The sequence below is a fragment of the Micromys minutus genome (genome assembly GCF_963924665.1).
Source record: "Micromys minutus genome assembly, chromosome: 10".
NCBI classification, from domain to species: domain Eukaryota; kingdom Metazoa; phylum Chordata; class Mammalia; order Rodentia; family Muridae; genus Micromys; species Micromys minutus.
This window is the reverse complement of record NC_137979.1, coordinates 34721928-34748910: the sequence shown is the minus strand read 5'-3', so window position 1 is coordinate 34748910 and position 26983 is coordinate 34721928. Positions and strand designations below refer to the sequence as shown.

The 26983-nt window shown below is 39.9% G+C and overlaps 1 protein-coding gene across 2 annotated transcripts in view; it reads left to right on the top strand.

The window, feature by feature from the left end:
* Nucleotides 1–26983, top strand: part of AATF (apoptosis antagonizing transcription factor) — an 81646-nt gene that overhangs the window by 44003 nt on the left and 10660 nt on the right. Inside the window, exons 10-12 of one of the 2 annotated variants that reach the window (XM_080924489.1) lie at nt 10323–10390; nt 12704–12784; nt 15148–15219. In XM_080924489.1, coding sequence (XP_080780615.1) covers nt 10323–10390; nt 12704–12784; nt 15148–15219 — 221 coding nt within the window. The remainder of the gene's footprint in view (nt 1–10322; nt 10391–12703; nt 12785–15147; nt 15220–26983) is intronic. The other variant, XM_080924490.1, reaches the window with a different exon arrangement.

Below are 26983 nucleotides of genomic sequence, written 5' to 3'. Positions count from 1 at the left end.
GGTTTTGCCGTGGTAGAACACTCTGACTGAAAGCAACTTATAGAAGAGAGAGTTAATTTGAGTTTCTCTTTCCAGAGGAATTGTCCTTTATACCAAGGAGGCATGTCAGCACTGCTGACAGCAGGAACCCGAGAGATCACATCCTGAGCTGCAAGCATGGAACAGAGCAAACTGGAAATACTGCAAGGCTATATATTTTCAAAGTCCTCCCACAGTGATGTACTTCCTCTAGCAAAAGTGCACCTCCTAAACCCCTTAAACATCAAGTGCCCTTACCTAACACAGAGCCATTTCACTGGCTCTTTCATTTATTTATTTTTTTTAGGCATAGTCTCACTGTGTCGCCCAGGCTGGCCTAGACCTCTTAGGCTTCTTCCTCAGCCTCTCCAGTGTTTCAATTACAATTTAACCCTATGATTTAAATTTCCGTCATGTTTCTCTGTTTTGTATGTGTGTGCAGCTGTGGTGTGAGTTTATATGCATGGTGCACATGTGGAGGTCGGAGGGCAGGAGTCAGTTCTCTCTTCCTTCCCTCATCCCCTTTGGGATAAAATTTTGATCATTAGGCTTGCCTTGGTAGCATACACCTTTACTCCCTGGGCCATCTTGCCAGCCTAATCCTTTAAAAAAAAATTTTATTACATTTATTTGTATGTGTGTGAGGTGAGTATGCACATACTTAGGTGGGTGAGTATATGTTTGTGCACGTGAACTCAGGTTTTTGGGCTTGGTGGCAAGTACCATCACCCACTTAGCCACCTTGCCAGCTTCCAGGCTTAGCAGTTTTAGAGCTGAAAGACTTAAAAAGTTTGAAAACTTAAGTAACGCCCTTTAAAAAAAAAAATCACACAGCAAATGGCAACATTAGTCTCAATCTCTAGTGTGCCTAGACCAAATTTTGTTCTTTCTATGTGCCCTTATTTCTTAAGTATTTTATTCTTTAGCCATAAGAAATTATAGCTTTATGGTTTTCAGTTTGTAAATAAATAAGCTTTGTTTCTTTGGGACGGGAAGAAATATTATGTTGTTAGAAAGTATTTTTTCTTTAGAAGGCAAATGATTTATTGAACTCCTGTTACTTAACAATTCTAATGAAAAAATTAACTTTGTAGTTTTGATACTAGTTTGTGTGGAAGCTGGATTACTGAAGGCATGATAGAGCTGGCAGTGGGGACTTTATGAAAGGCCTTTAGTCTTCTGCAAAAAAGCAGTGTATGTTCTCACTTTTGAATGGAATTGGTTTGCATTCCGTCTAAAGCTCATCCCTAAAGACAATTTCACAAAACATCAATTGAGCGTGAAGCATGGTCCTTCAGTAATGTCTTAAGTACCTATTTTTCATTTTCATGAGCCTATGTACTACTTTGTGACATGTTTTAAAAAGATGGGTTACCTGTATTACCACTACTTGTTTTTGTTTGTTTGTTTGCTTTTTAAAAGCCCAGGTAGATTTTTCTTGGTAAACTCAAATTCTTATGGTTTTAGGAGCAGATATTCTCTGAATACTGGTTATGTACCAGCCACTTAAACTAAGTAGACAGGTAGCTAACAGACATCTTTATTTAATCCTCATAAGAGCTGGTGTGATATGATTGCCCTTAACAGTAAGCAATGTAAAGTGACTGGGCTTTTCATATCCCAGACCTCTCACTAGTTTCTTGTCACCTCAGCAATTGTTTTGTTCAGAAAGCCTGAATTGAACTTAGATGTTGACAGGTCAATGTCTGCATTCCTAAGGGTTCATTAGGATTTTATATGTTGCTTCCAGCTTTGTTTTGCTTTGATCTGGTTTGTCTTGCCACTTTGAATCTTGCCAGGTGTGCCTAGAAAAAGGCATAGCAGGCTTTTCTTTTTTGCTGACCACTTTGATGGGTTAAATTTCTCCTTTTATTTCTATTCAGGACATGTCTGGTACTAACCTTGCTACATGCTAGACATCTGTATTCAAGATATTTGATAATGCCATAAACATGTAATTACTAATCTGGTAAACTATTAAAAGTTGATCATGTTGAGAAAGAAGTAGAGAAGCGGCAGGCTGTTTGACAAGATGGTTTTCTTTAATTAACTCAGTGGGTGATTAATATGGACAGTTGATGTAGAGGCTTTAATTGTATGCATTTAAATGGAAGTGAGACTAAGCAGTGTCTCAAGCCATCGCTGAAGTTAATGGCAGTACAGTGTTCTCTCTGTTGCCATGTAACTTCCCAGTGGCCCAGTTAATGGTTATTAACAAGTTAGGAAATTTGATGTGAATTTCTTACTCCTGCCAATACTAGGAAATAGATTCCTTTTATAATAGCTGTCTTGTATTAAATTTTATTTTTAGATGTTTGTATTTGAGATCTGGATAGTGTTTCTTAAAAGTCTAATGAAATTTATTGTGCATAGGTAGTAGTGGTGGTTTTAGTGAGAAAGCATACATGTAAATAAATTTAAAAATTGACATTATGGCTGAAGATAAAGCAGAGAACTAACCATTTTGGGTTCTGGGAACATAGTAATATGATTTTTAAAAACTAATTTGCAATGTCCAGTTAAATTCTGACAATCTTAATTATTTTGTGTCATATGTATAAGAATTTTATTTGAGATACATGGTAGCTTATATGCTGTCTCTGTAGATATTGCCATTATTGTCAGCATCGAGTATGGTGTCACCACAGCATCTGGTCACTAGCTTGAGGTCATTATCATGGAAACTGCTGCAGAATAGAAGGACACGGAGAATGTGTCTGCATGGTGAGTGTTGTAGGGAGTGGGAAGCCAGTGCACAGGCTCTGAGGCACGAAGGAGCTACCACACAGCATGGAGCCTGTAGTCCTCTGCAACAATAGTAGGCGCTCCTAACCAATAAGTGATCTTTCTAGTTCCTTGTTCTGATTTTTGAAACAAGCTTTTGCAAAGTAACTCTGGCTAGTCTTGAACTCACTATGTAGCTCCAGATTGTCTTGATCACTAATTGATAGAAGAAATGCTCAACCCACTTGGGTGGCACCATCCCTAGACAGTTGGTCCTGGCTGTATTAAAAAGTTAGCTAAGTATGGGCTAGAGAATGAGCCAGCAAGCAGTGTTCCTCCATGGTTCCTGCATCCGGCTCCCGCCTGAGTTCTTGCCCTGACTTTGAACTGTCAACTGGCAGCATAAGATCCATTGACCCTTTCTTCTCTAACTCGATTTTGATCAGAGTGTTGATCATAACAGCAGAGTGAAATTAGAATGCTACATAAAGGTGGAAACAGAGAATTGCTTTCACTAGTGTGCCGTGGCATGTGTGTGCACAAGTGTGCAAATTTAGGGCCAGTAAGATGTCCCAGCAAGTGAAGGCACTTGTTGCCAAGTCTGAAAACCTGGATTCTGTCCTTGGAACCACATGGTAGAAGGAGAGAACCAGTTCCTATATGTTGTTGTTCTCTGACCTGTACCCATCTCCCCACACATGTGCAGATCCACACACAATAGGTTAAATGTAATTTTTTTTCAAGGTAAAAGAGCCAACACTGATGCAGGTTAAAGAAAAGTCATTAGGAGGAAGAAGTCCAGTGTTATTTTAACACCAGTAGCAGATAGAGCATTTCAAACGAAGAAAACAGACCAGTATTTCTTATGCATATAGATATAAAAGCCAGCAAACTTGGGTATGATTGTGTGGTTCAGTGATAAAGACCCTGCCTACCATGTGCAAGGCCCAGGATTTGATTCTTTATTCTGTAAAATCAAAAGTTCAAAAGCTCAATCTCTAAACATGCTGGAGAGAGATTATACTATGACCATGTGATATTTAGCCGATCTATTCAAGCCTGATTGAATTTAAAAAATTAAGTAAATTAATATGACACATTCTGCCAATAGAGCATATTAAAAACAATTAACATTTAACATCTTTTCTTGATTAAAGAAAAAAAAACACTCAGAATACATGTAAGTTCTCAATTGAATGTTCTGTTTTATCTCTAAGGGACTAGGAAAACTAAGTTCCAGAAGACTCTAGAGTTAGGGCTCAGGACACTGGGGCTCATGTTTCTTTTGTAACTATGTGAAGTTGATTGAGTTCAGACACTAGGATTTAATAAGGTTAGTGCCTGCCAAAGGAAATAGACAAAGGATCTTCTCTGTAATTCTGGAATGAAAAAGTTCGCAACAGTTCAGTGTTTGTTTGTGTGGTAAGCTTGCTATGATGCAGGACTTGTCAGAGTGATTCTAAATCTGTAGTCTTTTATCCTACTCCCTCATTCACTGGTGGCAGGATTGTAAATTGGTTCAGCAACCCTGGAAATCGGTATGGAGAATCCTCAGAAAATTAAAAACAAACCTACCATAAGACACAAATACTGCACTCCTCGGCATTCTACTCCACAGATAAGGAGTGACTCAGCCATGTTCATGGCTGCTCTCCTCGTATAGCTAGGACACAAAAAGCATAAATGTCCATTCACCGATGAGTGGAAAAGGAAAATGTGGTGCATGTACACTGTGGAATACTATTCAGCTCTGAAGAAAAATGTAATTATGAAACTTTGAGGTAAATGGATGGAATGAGAAAAGATCAGATGGAGTGAGGTCACACAGACCCAGGAATGCACATGTATTTGACTTTGGTGCTGCCCAGCATATGCACTTTGTTTTCTTCCTTGCTAAAATTTAAAAATTTCTGAATTCCAAGATTCTATCTCTAGTAAGAAGTTGCGGATCTGTATAACAAAGGTACAGCCTGTAGGAGAGTATACAGGAGTGATTGTCCTGAGGAACCATGGGATCATTATCTATCTACCTAATAAAGAAGGTGAGCACTAAAGGAGAGGATGCTGAAAAGATGGCAAAGTCAATAGAGTATTGATCCATGTGGGGCTGAAGAATTATTGGCATCTGAATGCTAAAGGCGGGGTGTGAGAAGAGTTTGTTTCTGCCAGGCTCTTAGTCCTTACAAAACATAATCACAGAATACAGATTAGTTCTCGCCTTCCAGTTTCTTAGCCATAAGTTCTCCAGCCTGGTGGGACTATTTGTTCAACACAAATGATAGATTATATGATACTATTAAAGGAAATATTTCTAAGTGCCCAGAAATAGTTAACACTTGAGCTCTGGTCCATAGGGACCCCCCTCCTCACATTTAGGAGAGAAAAAAAAAAAAAAAAAAAAGCAAAGATTGGAAAGAGTGGTTTAATGGTATACTTAATTCTTATTAAATTATTTTTTATTTGTGGTAAGAAGAAAGGAAAAAACAAATTTGCACCAAGTTCCCTAACATTCAGATTCCTGTGTTCATACATTAGGACCTGATGCTGATAGTGATTTTCTTACAATTTTAGTAAATAATTGGGCACTGCGATACTGTATATTGTATAAAGAAGTGTATGGGTTCTGATGAGAAAATTCATTCTTTTGACTAATAAATTGTATGCCATCTGGCCAAGCTTAGTGAAATATTATGACCTTTGAAAACATTGCCACTTCCTTTGGTATTTAAGCTTGTCATCCTTCCAAATCACAGTCTAGGCATAACACAGCTGAGTCAAAGGTAGGAAAGTAGCTGAGTTTCTAAAAACCCAGACTAGGAGGGGCTTAGGTAGACTTACCCACGGCTTCTAGCTGTACATACTCTGCCCTAGCAACCAAAGGCGAGTCATTTGTAATTTCAGAAGTAAATGTTTCTTAGAATTTATCTATCTACTCATTCTGTTTTCTTTCCATTCTACTCTTTATTAATTTCCTCATAATACTCTACTTTTCTCCCATAAAAGCTGAAAACTTTTTATACTTGTTTCTAAGGTGGCTGTTTTGGCTCAAAAAATAAATTAAGTAATAATTGTGTGGGTGGCATCATTCTTGCAGGGATATATGTAAGAATTTGAATAACTGTATTGCCTGTCCTCAAGAAGCTGGTAGAGGTAAAGAAGATGATATAAACAATAAAAATGCTTACTGTAGGGTTTATTAATGGTTTGGGGAAATTGAAGAAGGAACAAGGTAGAATAGGTTTAACAAGAAGAAGGACTATCAAGCAGTAGTTAGTTGAGGAACAAGTGGACCCTGTGGGAAGAGAATCATCTTATGTTGAACTTACACTGTGTTCAGCAACTTCTTTCCAACAGTTTGAAGTTATGATATATGCAAATCTATTTTTTATAAGCCTCAAGCAAGTAAAAATCACAATGACAGGATTTGAGAGTCTCTAAGGGAAGACTTGGTGGCTGAGGAGTCTACAGAGCCCACACTATCTCTTGAAAACTGAAAAATTATGTAAAAAGATCTTATGGGAAGATGCTTTTTAAAAAGTGGTCTCATGGAATTGGAAGAAAAGGTGGCAGAACAGAGACACATGGTGGTGGAACATGTTGAAGTTGAGAAGGGCTGGTCCCGCCATTGCTGCAGGAGTTGGGGGGTGGAACTTGTGGACACGGTGCTGCCCATGGACTACAAATGCTGTGCTCGTAATGGTGAGCCAGCAGAACAGCCAACACCGAGGGCAGAGAGGTGTGTAATAGCTTTGAGTTCTTGGGAATCCTCCTGGGCACCCTGCCCAGTGCAAGATCACCCTGATTCTGGTCAACATCAGGAAATCTCAGATGAGTTTCAGTGATTTATGGTGCTTCAGAAATGAGAAACCTTGAACTGGACCAATGACTTATAGTATTTGTCTGAAAAGCTGTGTCTCTCTCTGTGTGTAGTTTGCAGTGCTACTTCAATGAATAAATATGGGGTAGAGAAGTGAAAAAGATGGTGGACTGGAGCAGTGGAGAGAGGTGGAGAGGCAGGAACAGTGGAAGCTGCCACGGGAGCACATCATCGCAGAGTAAGGATGCAGGCGCTGCCCCCCAACATGCTGCCCAGCTCTGAGCACTGGAGGAGATGGAGAACAGTTCATTTTCTAGATTGGACCTCCATGAAAGACTTCCATGACTCACTTTGCAGCTGGAGGCCATGTTGGTGTCTGTTTTTTCCTGCTACTGGCAGTTGGGCAGTGATGCCTCTTTTGTAGTGGTATTAATGACTGCAGACTTGTAGTTGAGAATAAGAGACATTGAAGAATTTTGTGACAGCTTCACTCAACCTCAAAGTAATGGTCTAGACAGGAAGCCATTGAAATAGTCCTTAAAAATTGTGACAGGGATGCTGAAGTGTATAGCTCTTCACTGTTGGTGGCTTTGGTGGTGGTGGTAGTGGTTTGCTGAATTCAGTTATCTATGGGGGCCTGGCCACTTGAAGTTTGACCATGCTCTAATGAGTATATGAGCAACACAAATTGGACTTAGTGGGGGGTTTGTTTGATTGATTGGTTGTTTGTTTTTGTTTGTTTGTTTGGTTTTTTTGGCTTTTTTTTTTTTTTTTTTTTTTTTTTTTGAAGGAGGGTACAAGGATGGTAGGGTGGACCTGGGAGGCATGGGAAGTGAGTGTTATGGGGGAGGGATACATTGTGTGAAATTTACAATTATTTAAAATATTCTGTTGGAAAAAAATGGGAAAATCACAGGTGTCTTCTTTTAGGATTAATTTGGTTTACTCTTTCTATCCATCCATCTTTATCTATCATCTTTGAAGCAGGGTCTCACTGTATAGACTTAGTTGTCCTGGAATTTTGCTCTGTAGACCAGGCTGGCCCCAAACTCAGAGATCCACCTGCCTTTATCTCTTGAGTACTGGAATTAAAGGTGTGCACTGCCATCACATTCACTTTATGGTTAATTTGAAAGACTAGGGAGCCAAAAACAGACCATTGGTGGTTAAGTAGGAGACAGAGCAGGGAAAATTCTTTCTGGAGTGAACAGAAGGAAGGGTAAACAAACCTTTTTTTTTTTTTTTTTTTTTTTTTTTTTGGAGACAATCTGTATAATCCAGGGTTGTATAAGGGAGAGTAGCCTAAACTCTTCATTCTCATGTTTACTGGGATTACAGGCCCTGCTTTTGTACCTTATTGTGGGAAAGTCAACACACACACAGGAATACAACCATCCCTGTGTAACTAAGGAAGGAGTTGGTAATCCTGCCTTCAGAAAGGGTTGTCCTAGCATTTTCTCTAGGCTCTGTGTTTGGACTTTAAAAGCCTGAGAATTGGAACTCAGTAACTCTGGATCACAAATTTAGAAAGTCAGGGAAGTGACCAAAAAACCAAGTTCTTTTAAAATGGCTTGGCCTTTTGAAGGAATGCTAAGATCGTTGACTGGAGAAAAGAATAGTCTTTTCAACAAATAACACAATAGGATTCCATGTGTGCAAGAATAAAGATGGACTTCTGCTTTCCCCATACATGGTTAACTGAAAATGCATCACATACATTGGAAAATTCTTAGAGTAACTTATAGTAGTAAATCTCCATGACCTTGGGTTACATAGTGGTTTCCTATATACAACATTAAAAGCACAAATAGAGAAAAGAATAGATTATATCAAAATTAACTGCTTAACTGCTATAAACAATACCGTCAAGAAAGTGGAAGGGCACTTCCCTTGTAAGGGGCCAGTGCACAAAGTACACAAACATGTACTGGATGTGTAAAAATCCACAGGATGTTTAAAAGCAGACACAGCATCACCTTGGTATTTGAGGGGTGGTGGCTCCAGTTGTGTGGCTCTGATTCCCAGTCTTTGTCAAGGCTTGTGATGGGTACTTTCTTCCAGATGAAGCCATGCCTGTTAAGCTGGAGGAGTCTTCCATGAGCGCTTGCTCCCCAGTGATCCAGGCTCAAGGGATCAGTGGTGATTAAAAAACCAGGAATGGTGGTTGTAATCTCTTGTATGGCTAGAACAAGGTAGGGCAGTAAAATTCAGTTGTTTCATTTTTTTTTTCTCTTCATTAAAAATATAATAAAATTTATTATTAACACCTCCCTCACCCTTTCGCCCACCTTGGTTCTCACAGAACACTGACTAGGAAGCAGAGCCCATTTGTGCTCAGCCCTCAGGCAGCTGTGTTACACAGGTTTACTATGTCTTGTGTCTGTGGAGCACTGGATTTGGATCTTGTATTCAGCTGCCAGGAGTGACTGTGATGAAGCGGGAGAGATAAACTGATAGATTGGCTGCCAGAAAGATGTTAGGAATCAATCAGATAAACGGGGGTGGGGGGGTGGGTAGAGAAATTGCTTGCTGTTTTTTAGTGATAATGAACCGGTGGCCTCTGGTCCCTGCATTTTTAACCGTAATTGCTGTGGTAATAATGCCCAAAATAAGCAAATGAGAAAACTTCACAGTAGGGTTTTTAATTGTGATTGAGATATCCTTTCCTATGTAACGCTGCATCTTATGGAAGTGGATGTTCTTATAAATTTTACTTCTTCAGTGCCTACTTATACACATAAATGAAAATTAGAAAGTAAACTACTTTCATATTTTTATCTCTTCTTCATCCCTCCCCCCACAGGCTTCAGCTATTTAATTTAGTGAAATATCTATATAAACACATGCCTTACCTACAAAATAATTGCTTGATTTTTGTGAAGAAACAAATTTTAAAGCCAAACGTGTATAGCTTTAAAATGAATGGCTGATTAGTAGGAACTAATTTATTTTAGATTTCTCTCAGATGTCTGGAAACTTAATTTCTGTTGTCATTTCTCTGCACATAATTTTATTATTGCAAGTTAAAGTTCTCTTCTCCTTTCCTGTTAAATTTCATGAAACCTTTATACAGAGGACACTAAGTCCTATGCAAACTTCTAAGTGTGTAAAAGGTATAGATCAAGATTTCATTGGATGCAGTGGAGTGTCAGAATTAAGAGGAGAATGGGAGAATAACAAGCGAGCCCCATGGAGTTAACCCAGAAGATGGAAGCCCACTCCATTAGGCAATAAGTGAACACAAATGACCTCCTTTGGTTCCTTAGAACTTTGTGGGATGTGATGTTTGTGTCGTGTCTGGTTAAATCAGTTGATAGCACCACATGGCAGAGTACAACTGTGGAAGAAGGTAAGAGGATAAGTCAGCACTCTTCATGATTGGCAGTCAAGGCTCTCACTCAGGGAAGACCTGATTGCAGGGGTTATAGTTCTGAAGTTAACTGTGCACTATTATCCTGTTGTTTGGAAGCTGTTCACAGCCCTTCCCATCTGACCTTTTAAAGACGAAAAGTGGCCATAAAACAATGAAAAGAGAATTGTACATTCTGATGCATTTGAAAGAAACTAGCACCATAAGTCATTACAGTACAGCTATTGTGGTAGCTACTTTTGAAAACTATATAAATACAAAAGGATTAATGGATATTCGTATTGATTGTAGTTTAAAAGTGGTAAATTATGCCGTTCAGAATTTTTTTGTGCCCTTTTAAGCTAGTTGCCACAGGAAGATGATAATAACTCAGTTGCTTTCCTTTTTTCTTAGCTCCTTCGAGAACTCATTGAGCGGAAAACCAGCTCTTTGGATCCAAATGATCAGGTGGCCATGGGAAGGTAACTTAGATATGATTTTTCTGTTCATTAAAGCTGCTTCTATAGTAGTTTCTCCCATTGAATCTCTTTAATTTTGTCTCCGAGGCATAATTATCAGTCATATGATCTTTACCCTTAGTGTGGGTTGTGTTTATATCCATAGCAATCTGCTGACAGTATACAAAGGTTCTGCCTAAGCCTGTGGTCGCAGCTCTCAGAGCAGGTTCCTTGTGCTGTGTACAACAGGCTCCTGACTCAGATGAATCTGCTTTGTTAATCTGCCCTAGTGTAGACCTCTACCCCAGAGAACCTTCAGCTCAACTAGAAATGGAACATGGCAGCATTACCCAGAAGTCAGAATAGAATGCAAAGTAGTGACGGAAAGCTCTGTTTGTTTGCTTATCCTGAGCTTTCAAAATAAGAAGGGCATTTAGAGTGCTACCAATGAGAGGTGTGTATTAAATAACTGTGAGCCATAATTTGAAAAAGCATAAGCTGTGAATGAGATTTTGCGCAGTGCAACATTTTGAGTAGGCAATGAAAAATTATCATTGATGAAGTAACTTTGAGTTGAATTTTAGGGTAGGGCACTGTTGATATTTCCCATGTCTTTGGAATGTTGTAGGGATGTTCACTATATAGTTAATGTGACAGAGCAAATTGTATTTAAGTGATAATTATATTATACATTTATCTGACTTTACAATAAAATAGATTATGGTAATTAAGATTATATTAAGATTACAGTAATTAGATTTTCCTAGATCCCCCCCCCCCCCCCGTTGGGTTTTCCTTGTGCAAGTCAGGTGAGGTGACTAGCTGCTACTGCGGTTTCCCTTCTCATTTGTTCATGGGAACAATCTAAGGGGATTCTTCTAATATGTTTTCAACCCTTATATGAAAAATTAAGTTCCTGAGGGACTCTTAAGATGACCACAGATATATGAATTCTATATGGACCCTGTCCCACTAAACCATCTATGAAAATCCACATCTAGGGGTTTTGGAGACTGATGAATAATTGAGAATAAATATTTATTTATTGTGTCAAGTTTTCTTGTTTGTTTGTTTTTAAGGTGTGATAATGGTGTTAAAATTACATTGAGGCCAGGTGATGGCACACACCTTTAAACTTAGTACCTGGGAGGAAGAGGCAGGTAGATCTTTGTGAGTTTGAGGCCAGTCTAGCTACACAAGGAATTCTAGGACAGCCAAGGATGCATAGTGAGAGTCATCTAAAAATGTAAAACAAAAGAGATAATATTGAGGGAGGGGAAGGAGAGTCTTTATCTTTTATTAACGAATATGGAAATATTACAGATAGCATGTAAAAATACTATATAGAGAATACAAATTAAACAACTATAAGCCTAGTGGATAATTATTAAGTTAAAAGGGAAGGACAGGTGAGATGGCTTAGTGGTTACAAGCACTTGAAGCTTTGGTTTCCAGCACCCAAGCAGTGGGTCACATCCATCTGTATCATACCTGACACCCTCTCTGATCTCCATGAGCAAAGGGCACACAGTTAGTTTACATAAATACATGCAGGTAAAACACTAAGACACATAAAATAAATCTTTAAAAGCAATTAGAAAGGAGAACTGGTAAAATGACTCTGTTGGTAAAGGCACTTGCCACCAAGTCTGATAATCTGAGTTATCAAGCTGCTCTTGCAGATGACCTGTGTTTGGTTCCCAGAATCCACATAGTAAAAGAAGACCCATGAATTGCTCTCTGGCCTTAATACATGTGTCATAATATGTGCAGGCATGCACAAGTGAGGGCACACACATAGATAAGTTAAAAAGTGTAAATGTTTTAATTAGGAGAAGCAAAAGCACTGAGTTTAGAAAATAGCCAGGCATGGTGGTGCATGTCTTTAACCTGAGCACTTGAGAGGTAGAGGTGAGTTCAAGGGCTACATAGAGAGACTCTGTGTCAAAAGAGAGAGGGATGATGAGAATATAAATGAGTCAGTTGATGCTTTCAGACCAAACAAGAGCCGTGTGTATAAGCCAGCACAGGGACCTACAGCATCCATTCAGTGGGCTTTCCTGCAGACTGGCAGACTGAGAGCTTGTCACAGCAACTCTGTACCGAGGAACATTTTAACCAGATTTACTGTAGGATTTCCCAGCTACCATTTGTCCTTTTCCATCGTACAAATCTTCTTCAATTGATTAGTCACTTTGGCCCAAGACTATTTGAGGAATTTGATGTAGGTTGGTGATTTCTTTCTGTAGGGTTGTTAGTAAGAAAAATTCCAATTTGTCAATATTCATAACTGTCTCTGTGGATGGTGATGCATAACATGGCTTGTGGTTTTCCCAGGCAGTGGCTTGCAATCCAGAAACTACGAAGCAAAATCCGCAAGAAGGTAGATAGAAAAGCCAGCAAAGGAAGGAAACTTCGGTAAGTTTGTAGGAAGCAAATAAACAAGAGGCCCTGCTGCTTCTCTTTCGTTTGTTTGTCCCATCTTTCTCCCAATGAATCTAGTTTTGATTTTGGTTTTTGAGACTGCCTGACCTGGAACTTAAAAAACCTCCTGGCTGAGAGTCTCGGTGTTAACAGTATTCTGGTATATGCTGCCACACTCATTGCTCATGATTCTGTTTTTATGGATGATAAAAGTAACAAAATGATGTGCAAATATTTTTATGACCCTGTTTTCATACTCTAAAAGGGAAAATATAGTTTATTGAATTTTTATTCTGCTATTGTCAGTGGATATATAAAATACTGTTAGTGTTTCCCTAAAAGAAATAATTAGAAAACAAACTCAGGATGACTATTTTAGCTTTAAAAAGACAAAAGTGGAGGACTTTAAAAATATTAATAATGAGGAATATGAGTTTTTTCTGTTTTTGTGGGAAAACAGAAGCATTTTTGATACTATGAAAACTCTTCACTACGAACTGATAATATGACTGGAGAAGATGCAGATACTGTTATTGCACAGGACATGAATTGGATTCCCAGCACCCAGGTCAGGTAGCTCACAACTGCCTGTAACTCTAGGTCCCCTGGAGCTAGACATACACATATAGACCTACACAAATATACACAAATAAATAATAAACAACATTTTAAAAAAAGAAACAAAAGACTGAGCAAGAGAGTAGGAACTGAAATTGCTGGACTTAGATTTGCATCCTGGGGCCAGAATAGGACAGTGTTACCTGAGAAAACCTCAGAGTCAAAGAGTCTGAAGTAGTTGATAGTTTAGCAAAAAACATCCTTACATGTTGTATGTAATAGATATATAAATTGTGTGTGTCTGTGTGTTTCCTGCATCATTTAAAAGTTAAAGAACTTCTCTTTTATTGCATTTTCTTTAGACAAATATGGAGCCGTATCACTTTTAAATGCCTTTAAAAAGTGATACTTTAGTTGATGCATGCCTGTAACTTTAGCACTCGGAGATACAGTGAGGAGTATTATAAGTTGGAAGCTCGCCTAGGGAGACAAGGGAGAAAACTTCACAGAAGCAGATTTCATGGTCACTTTTTCTTGTTTGAGGTTTATTAAAACTTAAAGGAAACCCTGGTTCAGCTCTCAGAAGTGCACACGCGCTGCTACTTCTCTTACAGTTCAGCCTACACTGTTAGGATTTTTCTACTTTTTTGTTGAGATGTGCAGCTATGGTGCTTCTCTGGACATTGTTACTGTTGAAATTAAACACACTGCCTGAGTTTGGATTCCAGCTCTGATGGAAACTAACGCTTACTTTAGAGGAAAACTTGAATTCTTTTAAAGATCTGTTTATTATATGTAAGAAGTACATTGTCACTGTCTTCAGACACACCAGAAGAGGACACCAGATCCCATTACAGATGGTTGTGAGCCACCATGTGGTTGCTGAGATTTGAACTCAGGGCCTCTGGAAGAGCAGTCAGTGCTCTTAACCACTGGGCCATCTCTCCAGCCTGAACTTGAACTCATATCTGGTTTCTTCATTTGTAAAATGGTGATGATAATGGCTCAGAACCATTTTGTGAGAGTCAATGAAGATGATGTGTGGAGCTCTCAGAATGCTTAGTCCCTGCCAAGCACTGCTGTAGTATTGGTTGCCATTGCTGTTACAGTCCTGTTGTCCTTCCAAGGCAGTGGGCCACACTAGTGTTCCTTTCCTTGTTCCATTCCCTTTCTGTACCTGTCATCCCTTCTCCACAGGGATTTAATAAAGGATGTTACTGACAGTGTGTATAAATGGCAGCTTCATTCATTACTGTTAGGCTCAGGTTGCACTATGAGGCTGTGTATAAGACTGTAGCACACTAGGATTTCTTCAGAGGGAACTGTTGGGAGATATGGGTTCAAATAATGTGTAGTATAACTCATAAGCTCATCACGTCAGAAGCTAAAGCCAGAGAATCAAAAGCGTGAGGCCAGCTTGGACTATACTGAGGGACCCTGCTTCCTAAAAAGTATAACAAAAGAGAGGAGAATGGAACTTTTCTACATTATTTTATATTACTTTGAATTTTTAAATTGTTAGAGCCAATAGCTGTACATACCCTTTGTGGTCAAGAGTGGTGCTACTTTGTCCTTTCTCAGTTCCAACCCAGCTGCTAGCCATAGAGCCTTGTAGATGCTTGTCAGTCAGAAAGTACTAGGAAAAGAGAGAACAGAGCTTCAGGTACCTGTGAACTTTCCTCCACTCCACTCTAGAGCCAAAGTTCATGGGATCAGTCATGGGATTTAACTGGTCAAATATGGTTCTTTGCTGAGTTAATGGTTACTGATATTGCCGCTTGTTTTCTTGCTCTATTTAGGTTCCATGTCCTTAGCAAGCTCCTGAGTTTCATGGCGCCTATTGACCACACAGCAATGAATGACGAGGCCAGGTAAGCAGATGACTTATATGTCTCAAGTGGCCTTAGGAAAGCCTGAAAGTGACAGTTCCAGCCAGTCACTGGCATCACAGCAAGGTTCTGTCACATGTTGACTGCCGTGGTTACTATGAAGTTCAATCAACATTTCCATAAATTTCAACACTGTCTCTGGTGGTTTGTTTTTCTCAGCATTAGTCCTCCGGCCTGGGTCCTCTGTTCCTCTTCATGGCAGAGGCTGTGTGCTGTGTGCATATGCTTTCTCTGCAGCACTCAGTGCGGGGAGGTGTTGCTTTGGTTATGTTGAGGCTGCTGTTGGGTATTACAGATCCGGGGGGGGGGGGGTTGTTCATAAAGCTGCGATAGGATGTACAGAGGGATCGTATGGATACTCATTGTTATCCAGAGATAGCATTTTATTTTATGTTTATGTACTTATTTATCTTAGGGCACAGTTCCACTGTGTAGCCCAGGCTAGCCTAGAATTCATAGAGTTCTGTGTACCTCTGTCTCCTAAGAGCTAGGAATTAAAAAGATGTGCTGTAATGCCTTGCTTTATTATTATTATTATTATTATTATTATTATTATTATTATTATTATTATTATTATTATTTTAGTTTTTACTTTGTTTTGGTTTCTTGAGACTCTTACCTCAGGATGAATTGAAACTCTTTGGGTGTCTAGACTGACTTGAAATTGAGGACAGTCATTCTGCCTTATTCTCCCAAGTGAGAGTGTTAGAAGTATTTCCCATAACACACAATTTTTTAAAAAAGAATAATTTGCTGGGCATGCAAAATTATATATACCTTTAATTATACCATTAATCCCAGCACTCTGGAGGTGGAGGCAGGCAGATATCTGAGTTTGAGGCCATCCAGAGATATACAAGAGATCTCACTAAACCAAAACAACAACAACAACAACAACAACAATAATAATTTCTTCTGCTGTGTATGGTGACACACATCTTTACTCCCAGCAGCATTTGGAAGGCAGAGGTAAGTGGATCTCTGTGAGTTCAAGAATATCCTGGACTCCATAGCAAATTCTAGACTATCCAGGGCCACTTAGTGAGTTTCTGCTGAAGAAGGTGGAGGAAGGGGAGGAAGAAATTTCTTCTTTATTTATTCATTTTCATTCTACTCTAACGAAGACGTCCTCCTTCCTTCTATTTATTTACCATGGATTGATTGTTTATAGCAACATTAATTTCTGATTTCCTGACTTGATGAAATCATTTATTTTGATATTAATTGTAAAGATTGGTAGAAGTCCCTTCAAGCCTAGTTGCATCATTTTGGTATGATTCTTTATATCCAACATTTTTTATATCCTTATTCTTTGAGCATGATACTTAAAGTGGATCTTTGCTGGTTCATTTTTAGATGGGGTCTCACTACATATCCCTGGTTGGTCTGGAGCAGGATGGTCTCCACCATGTCAGGCCTTTCGAAGCTTTTCCTTATTTCCTTTGTGTTTGCTCTGAAGTTGTTTCTTACTGAAAAAGTCCTTCCTATTAGTGGTGTTTAGATGTGGGTGTAAACTAGTGTTTATTTTTTCTAGCTATTCTTATATGGGGGACTCACAGTGTGTACATGGTGCACAGATGTACATTCACAATGTTTCCATTCAGAGTTTTTTGGTTTTGGCTTTGTTTGTGTGTCAGTTTCAGCTTGTTCTTGCTTTTCTTTTTTATAGAATTAAAATTTCGTTCTACTATAAATATTTTTTATCCTGTGAACATTTTTTGGTCATTAAAACAAATTTTAAAAATCAAATGACTATAATATTTTACATCACTTAGCCCTTCACTGATTAGTAGGCACATTATTTTATCACAAATAATGCAGTGGTAATTTTCTTAATATATCATTTGCCAAGTGAAGTCACTGGTTGGCTGTAGGCTAGTGTTGGCTTTGCCAGGTGTCTCTCAAATCACATGTAGCCTTTCCATTTGCTCCCAAACCTCATGCGATCACTTTATCTCTTGCTTCAAAATAGATCTGTGGGTAAAGGCAACATACTGTTGTTGTCTTTCATTTGGTTTGTGTGAACACAGAGCAGCTTGTCAATAATCCTACATACACGGATCTGCTTTGTAACCACATTTTTCTCAAGTGCTTTGTAAATGGCTGCTAGGTATGGTTGCCTTTTAATTGTCTTTTTTTATCTAGTCATTTGAAAGTTCCAAAGTAAAGCTGAGCATTGTGCACACTGATAATCCCAGCATTAGAGAGTGGTGGTAGAAGGATCGAGAACTCAGGAATGCAGGAGGACCAGTACAGAGATGGCTTAGTCATTGGGAGATGTGCTCCTCCTGAAGGTCTGAGCTCAGTTCCCAGCAGCTGTGTCCGATGACAATTGTCTACAGTTCCAGCTCAAAAGGGAATCCTACTTTTCCCTCTGCAGGAATCTGCTGCACTCACATGCGGATTATCTGCATACAAGGCACACAGCATGTACATCACTTTTAAAAATAAAAGTATTTTAAAATAGGACTCGGAGTAGAGAAATGATGGCTCAGTGGCTTAGAGGACTCAGTTAGATTCTCAGTAGCCACATGCTGGCTTATAACTGTCTATTAGTCCATTTCCAGAGGATCTGACACCCTCTTGTGTCCTCTACAGGCACAGGCAACCACTTGTCCACATAAAATAAAAATAAAATGTTTAAGAACATTTAAGGTAAGGGAGCTAGAAAGATGGCTCAGTGGTTGAGAGTAATTCTTGCAAGGACCTCAATTTGGTTCCTAACATCCACATTGTGTGGCTCACTAACTGACTGAATTCCACTTTTGGGGATCAGATGTCATTTGGCTTCCATTGGCATTTGTGTGGATAAGTGAGTACACATGCACTTTATAAAAATAAAGGGAATTTTGAAGAGGTGGCTCAGCAGTTAGGAACATACATTACCCTTCCAGAGAACCCAAGTGCAGTTCCCAGCACCCCACATCAGGTGGCTCACATTCACCCACAACTCTAACTGAAGCTCCAGTGGTTCTGGATGCCTCCAGGTGCAAGTGTTTATATGTCCACACATGCACACACAGAAGAGGGGGATTTTTAAAGTAAAATAACAAATCCTCCATTACATAGTGAGGTGACATGCCTCAAAGTTAAAAAGTAAATTAAGTGCACCTTCCTGACTAACGTAGGAAAAAAATCTATTAGTAAGAGATGTGTTATTTATTTATTTTTGAAATCATGCTTCCTCTGAGTAGCTTGGGCTAGCCTTGAACTTACAGTCATCCTGCCTCTGCCTCTTGACTACTGGTATTACATGGATATCCCACTGAGGTTATATTATAGCTCAGGCAGTAAATGAATAGTAATGGAATCTTCTGAATACATTACTACAGAACCATTTAGAATCCGGGTTTGCACTCTTTTCTTTTCCTCCCTCCCTCCCTTTCTGCATCCCTCCTCACCCTTCCTTCCTCTCTTCTTCCATTCCTTCCTTCGTTCCCTCCTTTCTTTCTTCCTTTTCTTCCAGGTTCTTAACCTTGCATCACACGCTGGCCTCAACCTTGCTATACAACAGAGGATGAATTTGAATTTCTTACCCTCCACCTCCTGAGTACTGGGATTACACGTGTGCACCAATGTGCAGTTTTCATTCAGTGCAGAAAATTTCGCCTGCTGGGCAAGTGCTATACCACCTGAGCTAAATCTCTAGCCATGAAGTTTTCTTACATTATCTAGTACCCCAAAGGTTCTTTGTTTCTCTGAATCTTATATATATATTCATCCTTTTGGATGATAATATTACATACTACACTTACAAGTTATTTGAAAAGCCAGGCATGGTGGCATTTACCATAATTCTAGCACTTCAGAAGCTGAGACAGGAAGATCAAGAATTCAAGACCAGTCTGTCCCATTTAATGAGACCCTCATTTCAAACCAAAACTAAAAAAGTGTGTTTGAGAGTGAGTGTAACACTCCTAAGAAGCATAGGAACTGATTGCAGAGCAAATCAGCCCGAGTTCTTCCCAGAGCCAGTAATGCTAGGGCTGATGTCTCTCGTCTTTCCCTAATCCTGTTTTCCCAAGCTTTAGTCACCAGCCATATCTGCAGGCCCCAGAATCCCTTGAAGCAGCCCTTTTCTAGTTTTTTTTTGGCCAGGTGTGTGTTGTGTTGCTAGGTTAGATAGAGCAGCAAAGGAGAAGGTGTTAGGATGTGTCATTTGGGCAGAAGATTCTGAATTTATAGGGGGATAAAGACGTTTTGTTGTTAGATAATGGTAACCAAAATCCTTCTCCAGTAGATTAGCTTCAAATAAGGAACTTGATAGTAGTTTTATAGAACTGAGTGTTGGTATTTTGTTATTTTTGAGACAGGCTCTGTATGTAGCCCAGCCTGTCCTGGAAACCACGCTGGCCTCAAACTCAGATCTGCCTGTTTCTGCTGGGATCAGAGGTGTGCACCACCATGCCTGAAACTGAGAATGTGTTTTCTCACAGGACATTCATTCATATTGTGTCTCCTAAGGTGAAGGGTTCATCTGTCTTTCTTGCTCAAGCTTTGTTCTCTGAATGGGTCAGATGAACTATGAATACGATAACTAGGTATCAGCTTTTTCTGCTTGTAGCATCAAAACTTCCAGGACTGGAAGGTATTGGCACTTTATCTTAAGTAAGGAGAGAGTAGTAGTATGGCCTGTTTTGTGAGTTTTGTTTTGTTCTTTCAAGACAGTGTCTTGCTATGTTTCCCAGGCTGGCCTTGAACTCATAATCCTCCTACATCAGCTTCCTGAGAGCTGGGTTGCAGGCGTCTGTATGTTCTTGTTTTGTTTCAGTGGTGGAAATAATGCAGTATAGCCAGTCCTCTGTAACCATAGGTTTTGTATATAGATCAGCCAACCTTTCATTAAAAGTGTTGAGGAAGAGGTTTCTGGGGAGATTGTACAGAGGCACAAGGACCTCAGTTGGAATCCGTATGTGCATCTGTAATCCAGTTCACTTACCATGAGGAGGTTAGGTGAAGGCAGAGAATCTCTACAAGCTCAATGGGCCAGCTAGCCTGAAATAACACAGCAGTGAATAAGAGAACTTATCTACTACAGGGTGGACAGGGCTAGCCAGATGGCTTAGTGGGAGAAGCTTCTTGCTCTCATGATTGATGATCTGAGTTTGATCCCTGTAGTTCACATGGTAGGAGAGAATTGAGTTCTAAAAGTCACCCTCTGACACACACTCCCAGCATACCCAAACATACATACAATAAATACGTATGAAAAATTAAATAAAGCAAGGTGGAAGGCACTGGCTGACATTTAAGGTTGTCTTGTCACCTCCACATGGGTGTTGTGACATGTGCGTGCCTGCACTCACAGACGTGAGTTTTGTGCTCAGGCATACACACATGTGCACCCATATAAGAAAATATTTAAGGAAGGAAAAATTGTGTGTGGCTTTGGAGATGTAGTTCAAATGTACAGCACTTACCCAGCATTCCTGAGGCTGTGGATATAGTCCCAGAACCACGGGGAAAAAAAGGAATGGAAGGGAGGGGAGAGAGTATGTATTTAACTGTATATGTATGTTAAATGCATACATACAGTTATGTATTTAAAATGCTTTTCTGAGGCATTGGCTTTAAACATTATAGTATGTGGTGATTACATAGCTCACACTGAATTCAGAAGTGAATAGAGATGCTAATCTAGTGGTTGACTGAAGTTTATGCAAATGCTATACTGTTTTATATACAGGACTGTCGCCTCTGCAGATGTTGGCATTGCTGCGTTCCCTATGGATGGGTAGGGAGACAGTGTCACTGCAGTGGTAGTTTCTGGTATTGTAGGGAAGAGGCGGGGGTCCAAGAGCCAGCCTGCCATATGTACCGAGAGACCACTGTATGTGACCTTCGTTCGGTAGCATTTGGCTTGTCTCATTTTTATGCCATGATGGGAAATGTTTGTGGTCCATTTTGCCATGTATGTGAGGGTACAGAGATTTAAACAAATTTTTTTTTGTCTCATTTCTGATTTTGAGTTAAAGAAGAATTTTATAAGCATTATACAGGGACCAGAAATCAAAAGGAGAATGATTAATAAACTTGAGCACATACGTACCTCTGAGAAGGACATCAGAAACCAGGTCCATTAGCAAAAGACAAGCTAGACTAAGTCTGATGGTGCTCTGCTGTGAGTAGAGTATCTACAACTTCCTCATATCCCAGCAATCATGGGAAACACAAGTCAGCATTAGGGCTTGAAACCTATACAGTAAAGATGTCAAGAAATGCAAATTAAGGTGAGATTTTCCCCCCCTTTTGCTTGTAACCTTTAGTGATGATGTGAGGGGTGAACGTTCATGTATTGTCATGAATGTGTAACTAGCAAATCCTTTTGGAGAGTTATTGGTTAATGTTTGTGCGTGTGCGCCCGTGCGTGTGCGTGTGTGCTTATTTGTTTGAATAGCTTTTGTTCTAGGATCTTCATTGCAATGTTTATAATTTTGAAAAACGAATAGTCCAAATACCTATTCATAGGGGACTGGTTAGATAAAATTGTTTTGATAAGATTATGAGAAAGAAGCAGAGTTGTGTTACAAAGCGTCAGTGGAAAAGAGCCTGCTAAACACTTAGTATACTGTAATGCCATTTCTGAGTTAATAAAATAAACAAGTTGAGTCTTCATTATTTGAAATGTTCAGAACCAGAAGATTCAGGAGATTTCCAGGTTTGGCAATAATTCTGTTAGTTACCTCCAGAATCAGAAAATCTGAAATCAAAAAGGTGCCACATGACCAACTATTTGAGCAGCGTGTAGGTACTCAAAAACTTCAGCTTTCAGGAGCTGGGTTGCATCGTAATAGTACAGCCTTTGTCTGGCATTCTTGAAGGTTCTGTTCCTAGCACTGTGACAGCAGAACAGAGTACAGGTTTCAGATTTTCATATTGATGCTGCCTAATGTGTATAAGGTAGGGGAAAAAGGCCAAAATAGTTAGTTGTACTGTCATGCATAGATCTCCAGGACCTCATTATAATTTAAAATAAAAACTAAGGGGCTAGAAAGATGGCTCAGTAGTTAAGAACACTTGGTGCTCTTGTGCAGGGCCCAGATTCACCTCCCAGTACCTACTACATGTGGTTGCAACCATTTGTAAATATATTCCAAGAAATCCAATGCCCTCTTCTCAACTCCACAGGTACCAAACATGCAGTGTGAACTTTTATACATGCATGCAGCAAAACACGTGTAAAATGAAATGAATAAGTAGAAATTTAAAGATTACAAACATTAAACAGGTGTATGGTACCCTTGTGTTTCTGTACCATGACTTGTGAACATAGGAGAGTGTCTGCTCAGTGGTTACCAGTGGGGAAGGAACAGGGCAGGACAGTGAGGAGTGAAGAACCTAGTAGTGTTGTAGTTTTCTTGCCTGCCTCTGGGCTAACCTAGTCTATGAGAGTCTGTCTGTCCCTTAGGAGGAGTAAGAAGCCTTTGATTTATCACTGGGGAGTGGGATGAAGTAAAAGATACTTTTACTGTAGTGTGTCTGTAGTACTTGATTTTCTATAGTATGTTTGCACTGCTTTGTATCAACAACAGAAAAGCTACTTTCATTCACTTTTGAAATTATGTATGTGAACTATGGCAGCTTAGGGAAGGTTCTGACATTCCTCTGTTATGTATGTAAAGTAAAGAAACCACCACTCTCCATGGTGGTTTCTGCCCTCAGCTGACTTTGTATCACCTAGCTACTTCTTTCAAGCTCTTCTCCCTGTGGTATCTATCATGTAGGTAGGTCACACAGAACTCCCGGTGCTTTTGTTCCCAGAAGCAGCTCCCCCACAGTTCTGAGTTGACCCAGGGCTGTGGTTGCCTTCATCTTTCTGCAGGTGTTCTTGGCCCCAGGTTATTTGCAAATAGGCCTAAATTAGATTCTACTCAGTGGTTTGAGGGCTCTGAGTGCTCAGCCTTGACTCTCCGGTCCATGTCCAGTTTGAAGTCAATAAATTTGTATTGGTTGGAGTGGACTGAAATGGGAATGTACTCATTAGAAGAAAGAGTAGAGCTCTTTCACACAGGATCTTAACAGGCATCCCCATCTTGTCCCCTGTGGAGTGTACCTTAGTTAGTTAAATTTTGCTGATACAAATTCTTTTCTCACACTAGGAATTTTTGTCTTAAAGTGATCTGTTTTTAAAAAAAAAAAAAACCTTTTAAAATGCAAAGTAGCCCAGCTGAATTCTCCTATCACCATACTTCCCCCTGGGAGAGGTTCACTTTGGATCCTGGTTTAAGTGCTTTCTGGGCACTTTTGTTAGTGAAAGTCTTATGTGACCCTGACACATCCTATGTCCTGTAGTTGTGACTCCAACTCTGAGGGAGATGTGTTTGGTGTGCATTTTCCTGAATTAAAGAATCTTTGTACCTTTGCACAAGGATTACCATGAGCCTGAAAGCAAGTCCTACCTCACCACACTCTGCACCGAGTAACACTGGAAACAGCCAGCAGGGAGTGGACTGAGGAAAAGCAGGCATGGGCTGACACTTTGTGCCAGTCCTGGCTTCTGCCTATAGGTCAGAGGTCTTTCTAAGCTGGCCATGGACTTTGAGTACCAGAGTTTCCTTTACCTGATGTGAACACTGACCAGAGAGTTTACTGTGGTCAGTAAACTCCATAACTAACCTTCCTCTGCGTCAGACAGCAAGGAGCTGAGACCTTCTGCTGTCTCTGCTAGGCCTTTGAAGTCTTCTCATGTGTGGTGCAGGTAGAAGTTGGTCATGTGCCCTCAGGAAGAGTATTGCCAGCCCCTGAGACCTGCTGAGAAGGGGCCCATGGCTGAACTTCACTAACTTCTGCTCTTGTCAAGGACAGAGAGTCTCTACAATGACAGTCACCTGGTACAGGCCCAAGAAAAGTGGCATGGCTGTGTTTGCTGCCACTTCTAGAAGATTCTCCTTCCAGGTTGACTGTGACACTGACCCCTATAAGTGCAGTTTATTGCATTTTTTTCTGTATAGCTTTCTTTTATTACCAAATATGATGGCAACATTAGCATTTAGAATTATTTGATTCCTTTGCAAAAACAAACAAATCCCAACATATTCTTAGTAGGATCAGCAGCCTCATCCTCTCCCCCAGAATAAAACCTCCGTTTTTCTACATGTATAAATAAAGCTGCCGGTATTAAACAGAACAAGAAAGGACCCTTCGATGATAAGTACTGTGTACTGAACGTATTATTGTCTTACATCTGGAGTTTAAGAAACGTACAAATGTAAGCCCATCTTGTAAAGTGCTTTGTCAACATTGCAGCCATGTTGCTCCTGAGGAGCCTTGGTGTAATAGAATTTCTACTGGCAATTTGTCTTGCTTGCCATTTTTTGTGTATGGGCATGCAATCTACATTCTGTGTGCAGGCATGTTCCCCACTGTCCTGATGGCAGTCCTGTCCCCAGCCCATCCCCTACCCCACCCCTACATCTACCCCACTTGCTTTCTTAAAGCTCTCCTGCCTCGTGTGCTGCTTTATTCAGTAGTCTCGGGCCCTGACTTGATGAGATAGTGTGCTGTAGCTTGCACAGCATTGAGAGCCCGTCTGTTCGTGACCCCAGGAAGCTCTGTCCGTGCAGCATTTTCTGTTAGTAAGAACTTTAGGCAAGAACGGTTAAAATACAGATGTTTTCTCTGAGGCTTCTTATCTCCTAAGAAGACACAGGTTATTCTGACAGGTGAAACAAGTCTGGGCAGATATGCAACATTGATCTAATCAGAAGAACAAGAGCCCTGCTCTAACTGGTGCTACCTTTTACCAGCGTCATTAAGGACTCCCATTACTCTTTTATTAGCTGCTCCTTCTCTTCCTTATCAGATTGCAGTGCAAACATACCTCACGGCAGTGATTTGATCTCTGTTAAAGAGGATTACAGCTTTGCATTAACTCGGATTGACATAATTTATAATTCACTTGTTGATACTCAGGAGAGTGTTGCCACGTGCCTGACCTCCAGAGATGGTGCTGAGGGGAAAGGAACCCCATAGATCATTATCAAAGATGGCTCCCAGCACAGACAGGAGATCCACAGCAGAGAGGACAAAGAAACACTCTCAAGTTCAAGCCTAAGAATTGGTCCAGACTCAGACCTGGGTTGAAAATAAAACATTACTGTTGTGTCTTTGTTTTTCCTATTTGGTGCTATTGGCCTCTTACGCTAGAGAATTTGGACTGTCGAATTGTGTTTCCAATTGTGTGTCGAAGTGTGGTTCCAAGCAGGAAAGAGTGATAGAAGTACATCTTCTTAATTGAACTGAAAACGCAGAGCAGAGAAATGGCTTTGCGGCTATGGTTGTCATTTCTGCAGCCAGGTCCTCAGTATTTCCTCATAATTTAAAATTCTCTCTTCCCCCTAAAGGGTTTGCCATGTTTATCAAAGTGGTTCTAGGTTTTTTTCTTAAGGATTTGTTTTAAAATTATTATGAGATTGTAAATGTAGCATCTTATCAGTACTGCTTTATTCTCAGCTAAAGTGGCTTGCAAGTACGTAGCTAAACTTTTGACCTTTCTCTTGATTGGCCATTCACACATATTATTAATGTTCCCATGGTGATCCCCAGCTGACATCAGATCATTTTTGTTTCTCCGTGGTGCCCTTATTTGCTGCTTTTTCCACCTAGTTCTGATTAGCAGGGAAGTGGCAGTGAGAGACATCATCATCTCCACCCCATTGTGAATGGCAGAGAGACAATGTCTTTCCGCTCACTGAGCACACGTCAGACCCACAGCCCTCCCTTACCAGAAGGCAATGGAATGGTTGACATCATCTACAGTTTGTGATTAAAATACTAAGTCACGGAGTAATTAGATAACTTGGTCAAGTTAAAAGTCGTGAAGTAGAGTGTCCCAGAGTATAGCTGTTAACCCCTGCTGCTGCTACCGGAGAGTGGGAATAATGCAGTATTTCAACCAAAGAGAAAATTTGAGCTTGCCTAGAGTAAATCTTTTCTCTTCAGTAAAAAGACATTATCTATGTAGGAAAGCTTTGCTTACTGGCTGGTTTACATTTTGGTATGAATCTCTGAATTTAACCTGCTCTGTGGTTATTCCATCCAGTGCTGGTGTCTAGACCATAATAAGCTTTGACTTGCAGTCCCTCACGTTCTGCCCTTTTGCTTCCATAGTTCTTCTTGCACATTCCAGACCTGTTGCTTTGTCCCCATCCTTAGAGTGCCGTTTCCTCTGTAGTAAAAATAATGCCTGTGTTTGGAAGAAGATTTGGAAAATGAAAAGAGGACAGAAAAGTTCATCTAGCATCCTGTTCTCTCTCTATCTTTCTGTCTGTCTCTCATTTTCTCTTTCATTGCTCTTTTTACTTTGTTTTGTGTGTATTCATGCTCACACCCTGCTATATATGGAGGTCAGAAGACAGTTTATGGGAGTTGGTTCTTTTCTTCCTGTGTGTGGAACCAAACTCAAATCATCGGGTCTGAAGCCAGGTGCCTTTACCAGCTGAGCCATCTTAACCACTCTGCTTTTGTCTTTGCAAAGAATTATTTTATGCAGACAAGTATACACGTGTCTGGATCTTTTTTTTTTTTTTTTTTTTTTTTTTAAAACTTTGTATTGTAAGCACTTTGGTGCCCTTGGTTTTTTTGTTGGTGTTGGTGGTGTTGTTGAACATGCAATAACAAAATTCATTACAAGGCCTTTTTATCATAGGACATGTCCTTTGCTTTCACATACTTTCCGTACTACTGTGTTTGTGTTTGGCAGCCCTCCCTCTGACTTCAGAGCTTTGTTTAATACAGCGTGTTGTTT